This window comes from Athene cunicularia, assembly GCF_003259725.1.
Source record: "Athene cunicularia isolate RWA chromosome 13 unlocalized genomic scaffold, athCun1 chr13_part1, whole genome shotgun sequence".
NCBI classification, from domain to species: Eukaryota; Metazoa; Chordata; class Aves; order Strigiformes; family Strigidae; genus Athene; species Athene cunicularia.
In genome coordinates, this window is record NW_020799117.1 from 17,131,452 (window position 1) to 17,141,848 (window position 10,397).

The 10,397-nt window shown below is 39.0% G+C and overlaps 1 protein-coding gene across 1 annotated transcript in view; it reads left to right on the forward strand.

Annotated features, from left to right (window-relative positions):
* The first annotated feature begins 3,683 nt into the window (after positions 1-3,683).
* DOCK2 (dedicator of cytokinesis 2) overlaps positions 3,684-10,397 on the forward strand; it is a 210,318-nt gene continuing 203,604 nt past the window's right edge. The window contains exon 1 of the mRNA XM_026858304.1: positions 3,684-3,747. Coding sequence (XP_026714105.1) covers positions 3,708-3,747 — 40 coding nt within the window. The 5' untranslated portion in view covers positions 3,684-3,707. The remainder of the gene's footprint in view (positions 3,748-10,397) is intronic.

The window sequence follows — 10,397 nt, forward strand, 5'->3', positions numbered from 1 at the left end:
GACTACTGAACTTTTGATTGCTGAGACAATTACATGTTGAGCTACTTGGCATATGACACAATAATTTTTTGTTTAAATGGAAATATTAATGCTACAAATGAAAATAGGATGTCATTTCAACAAATGAATAAAACTGATTAGGGTTAACTAGTTACTGCCAAATACTACTGCTTTACCTATACTGCTGTAATTTATTTTGATTATATAGTCATTAGCATCTTAGGTAATATTTGCATGCTTACAAATCTTTTGCAGAATTATAACTAGCAGGTGGGGAAGATGTCTGGAATTGAGGCTTTCTTGTGCCATAACATACTTAAAGTATTGTCTTTTCACATGAAAATATTTTGCATATTTTTTCCTTCTATTTTGTGGCATCTGTTGCTTTCTTGCAACTGTGCTCACAGATCTTGGCATATGATAAAGTTAAAGCCAGTCAAATGTAACTGCTGTATTCTGCTTAAATTCTTCCATATAATGAAAATCAGCATAGCTAAAAATTGATCATTAGGTAGTCAGCATTGTACAAGATCTTGTTTTCTAGAAGTGAGAGCAGTATGTGCTGGTTTTGGCTGGGTTAGAGTTAATTTTCTTTGCAGTAGCTACCGTGTTTTGGATTTGTGCTGAGAACAGTGTTGGTGTAACACAGGGATGTTTTAGTTGCTGCTGAGCAGCACTTACACAGAGTCGAGGCCTTCCCTGCCTCTCACTCCAGCCCACCCGCGAGCAGGCTGGGGGGCACAGGGAGCTGGGAGGGGACACAGCTGGGACAGCTGACCCCAACTGGAGTGTCCCAGACCATACGGCATCATGTCCAGCGTGTAAAGCTGGGGGAAGGAGGACGGGGGGATGTTCACAGCGTTTGTCTTCCCAAGTCCCCGTTACACATGATGGAGCTCGGCTCTCCTGGAGATGGATGAACACCTGCCTGCCATGGGAGCTGGTGGATGAATTCCTTGGTTTGCTTTACTTATTAAACTGCCTTTAGCTCAACCCATGAGTTTTCTCATTTTTACTCTTCCGATTCTCTCCCCCATCCCACCGGAGGGGAGTGAGCAAGTGGCTGTGCAGGGCTTAGTTGCCAACTGAGGTTAAACTGTGACACAATATTAAAGGAACAAAGAATCCTGTTCCTGCTGCTGCTTCTCCTCAACCCCCAGAAAGGTAAGTTCTGCCTGTGAATTCCCTAAGCAGAAAGGTTTTTATCTTTTGTGGAAGCAAGGAATCTTCTGCTTGCCTGTAAAAGACCTTCTGCCTAGAAAACAACTTAAGGAAAAGATGGTAAGGCACATGAGTGATGAATTTTGTTTTCTGTGGAATAGTAATGTGGAATGGCAATTACACAAATAAACCAACAAATACTTTGAATAAAAACCTCCACTGACAAAGAGCATAACTACTATTAGTCTTAATTGTGTAGAACCATGTTGGGGTTTGTCCTCTGTTGATCTTTGGGTTACCCTGTGTGCTTGACTCTGGATGCATTTTCCTCTTAAAGCTAAAGAAAGATGTTGCTCAGGCAATTTATTAGAAGTTATAGCTACGACTTTTTCAGACAGTTAGACAAGGCCATTGCCCTAGCAAACTTATGGGAAAAGTTGTATGTGCTAGTAGCTAATGAGTTGCAAAAGCATCATCATGAAAGTATGCCAGGAGGAAGCAACAGCAGATGTGTGCAGGGCAGAGAGCAGCTGTGGGGGAAGGGGGGGCAGGTGGAGCAGCAGTGAGGGTTGGGTTGAGAGTCGGGGCACTGGTGGTGAGCTGGGCTGACACTGAGGGCTGAGCTGGGGACAGGGCAGGGTTTAGATGTCTTGGACTCTTTGCAGAACCAGGTCTTGAGATGGAAGAGATTCAGGGCATCAGAAAAGTATTGTGAATTGGATCCCAGTTCACCCACCCAGAGGTGAAATTTCTGTATATCATTTCTTTAGATATTTCTTTTCAAAATATAGTAGTACTGTATTATTTAGACTTCTACCTACATGATGAAGCATGTTTTTAAATGAGTGCTAGAAAGGAACAGTTTTCATCCGGACTTCTGAACTACATGGAAACATAATGAGGAAGAGCGATGTAGAACAAGAAAATAAATGCAAGTCATGATCTTTTGACCAAATAGTATATGGGAAGGAGTGGTTTGCTGTGGCAGGGGTTCAAACAAGTAAGGAACATGCTGCTGGTTAGGAAGTTATTACTCAAAATACATAGTAAACTGAAAGATTAAATGGTTCAGCCTCAATCTTTTTCTGATAGATAAACAATATAAAGTGGATGTTCCATGGAAAAGAAAGGTGTAGGACTTTTAGGTGAAGCTGACTGTAGATGGAGATAATCTGAGTTCCTCAGAATCTAGCTTGCTTTAATAAACATAACATGAATGTCAATCTTATTTTAGGGGGAAAAATACCCAGCTAAAAAAAAAAAAACTTAGCTAAATCCTTTTGCTAAACTAGTACGTAGACATGGTTAAGATTAAGGCAATTCAAGGAAATCTGAGACAGTTGAAGGTGGTTTTTCTCCAGAAATAGATTTCAGAATTCCATGCACAACAAGACAGACTGGCAGTCTGTGCTTCTCATGGTTGCTGGTTAAAATGAAGAACTGACATGTCATGTGTTATCAAAAATATCCTGATGGATGTAGCACAGCACTGTTAAACAATTTTGGTAAACGATGGCTAAGTTGCAGTGTAAAGTCCAGGGGATGGGATTGTCACATGAAGTTGTTCTACTGAGCAGGAGATACAAAAAACCCTCAGTAAATCTTCTAAAGCATTGTCTGTTTGTGTTTGGTTTTGTTTTTAAATTCCAAACTGTAAGAACTTGAATGAAGATGACATACTTGTTTTCAATTCCCTATGTTGTCCTTAATCCAAGTTACAAACAACTTGCCTTGATCTTTGCCCATCCAAAATGTCATTATGTAGGTTAGCTCACACAGAAGCCTGTGAAAGTAAAGGCTGTAAATACGCAATAATCGCTTTTTGAAGCTTTGTCTTGACAGTAAGTCTAAGAAAGTGCTGCTTTGTTTAGAGAATAAAGAGAAACTCCTTTTTCTTCCAAGGGTGAAATGACAAATAAAAAGGAATGGGTGTGGTTTGAAATACTGTGGCTTTGTCTTCATTTCATTTCTTTTGTGAGGGGTAGTCTATCATGAAAAACAAATCCCCATTCCAGGACAGGTTAGAAGAAAGCAGCTTTTAAGACGTAGTGTCTGGTGGAGTCAAATCTTTAGAATCTGGTTTTGGTGTCATTTAAGAAATAAGGCCCCTTTGGTGTTTCAGAAGGGAACTAATCAATGTTTAGAGATGGGTACTGTAGCTGGGCTTTGCACACAGAAGCCTTCCAGCTCAGCTCTTAAGTTTAGGGGTGGTGCAGAAGAGGACTGGGGTGGTTTCACTCCTTTTTGCCCGCTGATGCGTTACAGCCAGTATCATGCAACACGAGCACCCGCTTCGGGATTCCCCTCCCCCATGACACTGGGTACAGTATCTTGAGCTGAGAAAAGAGGAAGGAAGCTCAGACCAGCAGCAAATCTCACAACCCTCACAGCTGCCTCAGCCTGCCCGCTCGTCCTCTGTGACAGCAGCTGGGAGACAGATCTAGCTTCCAGTGCCTTTGTTTGTCACCCATCTTGAAGTCTGTGTCCTATAAATCTTGGTTTCCTCGGTGGTGGGCGTCCTTTGGAGCCTCACGGATTCATGTGTGATGGCGAGATGGCACAAGACAGACCAGAAGAGTGGCGTGGGTATGTAACTTCATAGACTGCCATTTGACTTTTGTCTTCATAACTTCTGAACAGGATGTGGGCAGGTGTTTTCTCTAGTGTGATAAGTTAACACCCTCCACTTTACCATGGTGGCTTAATTGAAATGATCAGTTTTGTACAAAGTTTTAATCTTCTAAACAGAATGACAAGAAGTACAAGTGTCAGCTTGGGAGATGTAACCCTTCCACCACATCCACCCACCTCTCTCAGATCTCGAATTCTCACAGTAATGCAGCTTTTCCCACCTTGATGTTTTAGAAAGAGATTGAATAAGTAGCATGGTGTATAGTAAGTTGTTAGTAAGTTAGGTAGTAGTTAGTATGTTGTATAATAAAAAGGTATAGGAAGCAAATGTAGGGGAAGGTGCATCCTACAGTTGCTTCTGAGAGACTGTAACGAGGTTAGTGTTACAGAAAAATCTGCATATGAGTTAGTAAGTCATACTTTTTGGAAGGAAAGTCATCCTCTAACTTCAACTTCTCTTAATATTAATGATGCTGACTTGCGCAGAGGGCTGAATTTGCACAGAGGGCTGAACTGCTGCTTTTAAAAAAGCCTTAAAATTAGGAATCAAAGCTGAAGCACTTGAAAAAAATGTCCTGTTGAAGTTAACTGCAGGTTCTTGGTACAGAAGACAGTCTTGTAGTTAGATTTTATTTTACTTAGTAGTGCATAGTTATTAATCTGGAATCCCCAAATTCTTCTAAAATACATTATTTATTTGAAGAAAGCCATAGCATTTTGTGATAAGCATTAAAAACAAAAACCCAATCCAACTGGCTTCATGAAATAAAACAAATCATCAAGGAATTAATAAGAGGAAAAGAATGTCTTCCTGTTCAACTTCCATGTGCAGCAGTAGCAGAATTGTGAAATGCAAGTAGCCTGTTCTGGTGGCAGTTTATATTACAAAATAAAGGCTGTAAATATTTTTCTGTTTCAATTTTATGAATAGTAGAATGTACCTAATTTTTGCAGATGTTCTTCTGATTTGGCAGAATATGACTGGATTTGTTGGAGGTGGTCTCTGTATCCCTGTACTAGTAATAGATGTTATCTTGCATGTGGATAAAAATACTAGATACTAATCAGTTATTCACAGCAATAATATAAACCAAGCTTTGCTTGTAGCAGCTTTTTAGAAGGAGCATTTTGGGTCCTGGTGAGTTTTGTGTCATTACAGAAAAGGCTTACCCTTCTTGCACTATAATTTTTAACATTATGGGGCCAAATAACCTGACTCGATGTGAAGTGTGATATAGGCTAGTGATTGTTTTTAGACATGTACCTACTGGGTTTGAATGGCTGTCTTCTGAAAAGGCCCCTAGTTGCAATCTGTCACTTCGCCACGAACCAGTTGGCCATGCCTTCTTTACACTTTTGCCTGTTTGTAACTTCATAGCCAATATGATCACCAAGAATACAAAAGCTAGTATAATATAGTAGTGTCTGTGGTATTTGAGAGGTGCAGCAAACCACACATAACCAAAATAATCTTGTGAAATGTGTATTACTTTATTAAGTAATGACAATCCAGTGGAGTTTGTTTTCATGAATACTACAATGCATTTTGATTGAACGATTCACTGCACTATTTGACTTAAAATGCAATATTCATAATATGCCATGTTTTATAGCAGTAGTCTTTTCTACCTCTTATCTAAGAATATTTATTTCAAGATTGTAAGCTTTTAACTGAATCACTTATGAACACTTTTAGTGCATAAAATTAAATCATATTATATATAAAAAATGGCACTATTTTGATAGTGTTAAGTTTGAACTGCCATAGAGATAACACAAATTTCTGAGTTTTAAAAAACTCAGGACTAGATTTTATTTGGTCTGGTAGTGGACCAGTGCTCTTTTCAAATACTGTCAGCTCTAACAACTGTGGCACTCACTTGAGAGTACGCACCATGTGTAGGGCGATATCAGTGCCACCACTACTATGGACACGTACCACTTTCTGAGATGGCTGCTACAAATATTGCTTCTCCTGCTCTCGCTCATCTCCCTGATAAGAGTGTTCCTCCTGCAGTCTGTTTTGGGGGTTTAAAACAGAGTCTGGAGTTATAAGAAGTCTGATGCTCATGTTAGACACTTCACGGAATCCTCTGCAATCTGTTGTATCATGTGGATGAGGAGTCCTGAGACTTGGGAAGTTTCCAGGTGCCAACACAGTGACCTGTAACTTGTGGGCTAGGGGTTAGAACTAACTAAAAGACTAACTTGCTGTCATATAAGGACACCAGTGGTAATTTTGTGTCAGAAAGAGTGAAGACGAGGGCAAAATAACACTCTGTCCTTTTTTTTTTTTTTTTATTTGTAAGTTTTAAAAATTCATTGCTTGCCACAAATTAAGAAAATGACCTACTGCTGAGATGATCTCAAAGAAGCAAACAGCCACTATTTGACTAAAAGAAACATACAGAGAGGGTCAATAATAAGAAGGGATTATCAAATGCACCAAATAAGAAATAGTGCAGTTGATTATCTGTATCTTTAAGGAATTTGCTAGTGTTTAAAAGCAGACAACAAATTTATTAAAGCTTTGATAAATTTCTTTTAAATAGGTGAAGGAAGTGATATGTCCAGTTTGTGAAGCAGCAGGTGGATTTCTGCTTTACGCTCAGATAATTCTCAAAGATGATACCTTTTCCTTTCTATGCATGGAATATAAAGCAAACCTGGTTAGCCATGAAGTAATCTGCTCAAGAACAAAGAGCATACAACCTTGTCTGTGCGGGACTAATAACGGGCAAATGAGATTAGGCCTACTGTTTGTGGAAATGACTCCTTAAATTTTATGGCTGTGAGGCGTAGGGTAAATGTATTTAGGTTTTTAAGTCTGTGGCTGGCAGATATCAGATCTTAAGGAATTCACGATACAAAGCATATCAGAGCTCAAAAATAACAGTAGCTCTTTGTCAAGTGTATTTTGAACAAGCATTCCCTCTCCTGTAGCTACCATAGCCATAACCAATTATTGCACTGCTCTCGATATAGTTATGGGTGTGTCCTGCACACGTGTTAAACTGCTCCTTGAAGACAGGTAGGTCTGATGGTGCTTTCCAGTGGGAAGTCCAAAACAGTATCACAACTGAAGATCTAGAGTAGGTCAGTGAGGAGAACTGACATGCAGACCTTGGGGTATTTCAGTTACCCTGTGCCTGCTCCCCTGCTGGTCTCAGCCACAAGCACATGGGTGATTTTGATGTAAAAGGGTCTGTGCAAGCTGTGTCAGCATGTGTGGTAGTAGTATTATCACTTGATGTTTCTCTGCTCACCCAAAGCTTGTTTCCTGGGTTAAAGAAGCTTTTTTCTGTTAAACATTGTTATTATAAGACTTTTTATACTTGTGTCTAAAAAATCATAATTGTAGCAATGTCTGTGGTTTACTCTGCTGCAAAACAGAATAGGGAAAATGAGAACAATCGTCTGGACTTTCCAACAATAATAGAATCCTAGTTATATAGGTACTCGCACATGTAACTTGTTCCTGTAGGTTGTCTTTGGTAGGGAGCATTCCATTTCTGCTTTTGCATAATTGCTTTAAGTTAATAGATAACTACAAACTCAATCATCTATAGCTTATACCTAGGAGTTGCTTTTCTTAGCCAAGCTGTTGGCTCACGGTTTGTTTTATTTTCCTTTATTTATCTTGGAAACTAAATGTATTAGTTCTTTCATGATGTCAGTTGTAAGAATAGTGGGACAGTCTCTCACCCAGAATAATCTCAAAAAGCCCCAAACTAACAAAACAAAAACCCCCAAGCAAACACACACACCACCACAATCAGTTGTCCTGTCCCATACTGCCCATACCCCCCCATCAATCAGGGAAATGGTCACACTGAAGATACAGTTTTGCAAGAGTGTTCAAAGAAGATCTTTGATGTTTACTAACCTTATGCACTTAAAAATTGGAATACAAATTGTATAATTCCTAAATTTTAACTGTAGGAAACCCATAGAGCATTGAGGTCTGGACTATGGGGTGTTGACAACTATAGTTATAAATAAAGTACTTCTTGAGCTTAAGGTTTGCTGTAAGCATGCCTCCTGTGTCTCAGCAAAACCAAGAAATATGGGCAAAACGAGTCTGCTGAGACAAAGTCTGTGAAAGTTGACAAGCTTTTGGAATACAGACGGGAAGATTTTTGACCATATAGTGCTATTTTGTCCTCTATGTTTTGGAAATCTTTGTTTTCAAGTCTCCGATGAACAAATCTCATGCTGAATTTTTAAGGCTTTTATTAGAAATGTGCTTCATGCCCTCAGTTTCTAATGATGAGCAGAGTTTCAGCCTGAGGGTGTTTGGTCCGACCTCTGGGTGAGCAGCACTATGCTGAGTAGGTTTGGAAGAGCAGAGCCCCAGCTGGGATTCCTGGTTATGCCAGAATGCAGCCCCTGTGCCTGCTTTGGTGTTTTACTTGATTAAATAGGATACTCCAGATAGCTGATATTCAGCTTCACCCTTGAAAACCTTACTGCTGTTTTCACACATGAAGCTTGTTCTTAGTGCTGAAAAATTCCTAGCATAAATGTATGCTACTCTTACCGACAGTACAAGACAGAAGAGTCATGGTAGGCTAGTGGGTTTGGATGACAATTTCCGAGTAATGTGTAAGATGAAAAGTGTTTGAAATCTGCTCAGGCCTTGAAACTATCACATTTGTGAAAATGCTATGAGCTGGTGAAATATTATGTTGGAATGCTAAAAGTTTCAGATTTACTCCTCTACTGCTGAATCTGAGAATGGGTATTTGTCAGTCTGAAGCATAAGTTGGAGGGAGGAGAAGACTGGGTGAGTCTGAAATTGTAAAAAAGCACATGCTCAACCTGCGTGCGGAGGGCTGTGACTGGCTTGTCTGATCTCATATACTGAACAGCTCTGAAAAATTATTTCACATCTATGTGAAATCTATGTGGCTTGAGCTGTAAAGGCGGCAGAGCTTTGTTGGGGGTAGGTTGCCTACTTCATGAAGTGCAGCCCCCGAACCCAATGGACTGTTCTGTCTGCTTGGGAAACAACAGCAGTTTTGTGAATTATAGCTCATGGCAAGAGACGAACCAAAGTAAGATGAAGACAGAGCTGGGGAAGTCACCTCTTTATCCACAGTCTTTCATTGTGCATAGAAAGAAAGAAAAAGCCTAATTAAATACTCTGTTCTTTATAAAGACTGCTAAGAGAAATGACTGTGCTACTATTTTCTACATAGAGGTGAAGAGTCAGAAACAATACCTTCATGTACCTAGTCGGGTACGTTAGAACTTCCTGGTTCTTATACTGGCTTTATTGTGTTTAAGAATGAGAAGGAGCAGCTCAGGTCAGCTAAACCTTTCAGCTGGCTCCAAGGTTAAGCATGTGAAGAAATCTGTATTCAATTAATTTGAATTCAGTAAATTAAACTAACCCACCTTGAGCTTTGGTACATGTCTCTGACCTGTGAAATGCTCATTAGAAAGGTGTACATGTCATGTTCCTTGTAGCACAACTGCTCTGTGAGATTTAAGGGGAGATACTTAACTCAGAATACTGGAACAGAAATTTTATAGGTATATATTTCTTTCCAGCACTCAAGAAATTCCTGTTAGGTCTGCATAACATTTTCACATGAGGTTTGTCAGTGTCCTTGCTGAGTAATTTCACCCTGTTTCATGAGAAGTGAATGGTAACTGAACACAAAGAATTGATCTGTAAGGAAAGAAGGTACTATTATTTTGTGGCTCATAAAAGTAAAGCTGTAATATTTTAAAAGTAAATGGAATAGGATTCTTGCTGAGGCTATTCATTAGAAATTGTTTGAATATGCAAAATGCTTCATGCGTTACTACATAGGAAACATTCCAGATCGTCTTCTTATTACGGTAAAGTGAAATTAAGAGCTGGTTCAACAAAGCTATACCTTGGAAATTTTTTTCAAATTTTGTTTAAGTGGAAGGGTGGAAAGTAGCCAAGAAAACCAACTTGAAATGTGGCTTATTATTAAAAGGTGACTTTCAAACATGAAACTATGTAATGCTTGTGTTGTTATAAAGAACAGGGCAGGTACTTCACATGAAGGAAAACAGGCAGGAAAGACAGGTAGGAAGATTGGGATAAGAAGTGGCTTCAGTGTTGCAGGTCTGGGGTTTTCCTCACTCACCATTCCCATCTTGCATTAATTTACAGTCTAGTCATGTGAATAGCAAGATTCTGTGTTTTTAAAGTACATGAACACTGAGAAAATCTAGCTTTTTGAGAAAGGGATTCTGCTACCTGGCTTACTGTGAGTTTTCTAGAGTGGTTTGTGTGTGAATATTCCCAAATGAGATACAGTATTTGGGGTTTGGTTTTTTTTTTTTTGGTCATCTTCTAAATAGAGGACGTATCATTTAAATTATAACTCTGTTTCTGTCTCAATCTGTGGTTGGTTGAATTTATATTTTAAGAGGAATCCTACTTTGAACAAAGAGTGTTTCATTTACCTTGTGTCTTGGAATGTCAAGAGAAATGTTCTCTACAGATTTTCATTACTTTGAAAAACATGTATATACCCATGTGACTTTATGAGACAGGGTTCATAGCCATGCATATATATATATATATATATATATATATATATATATATATATATATATAT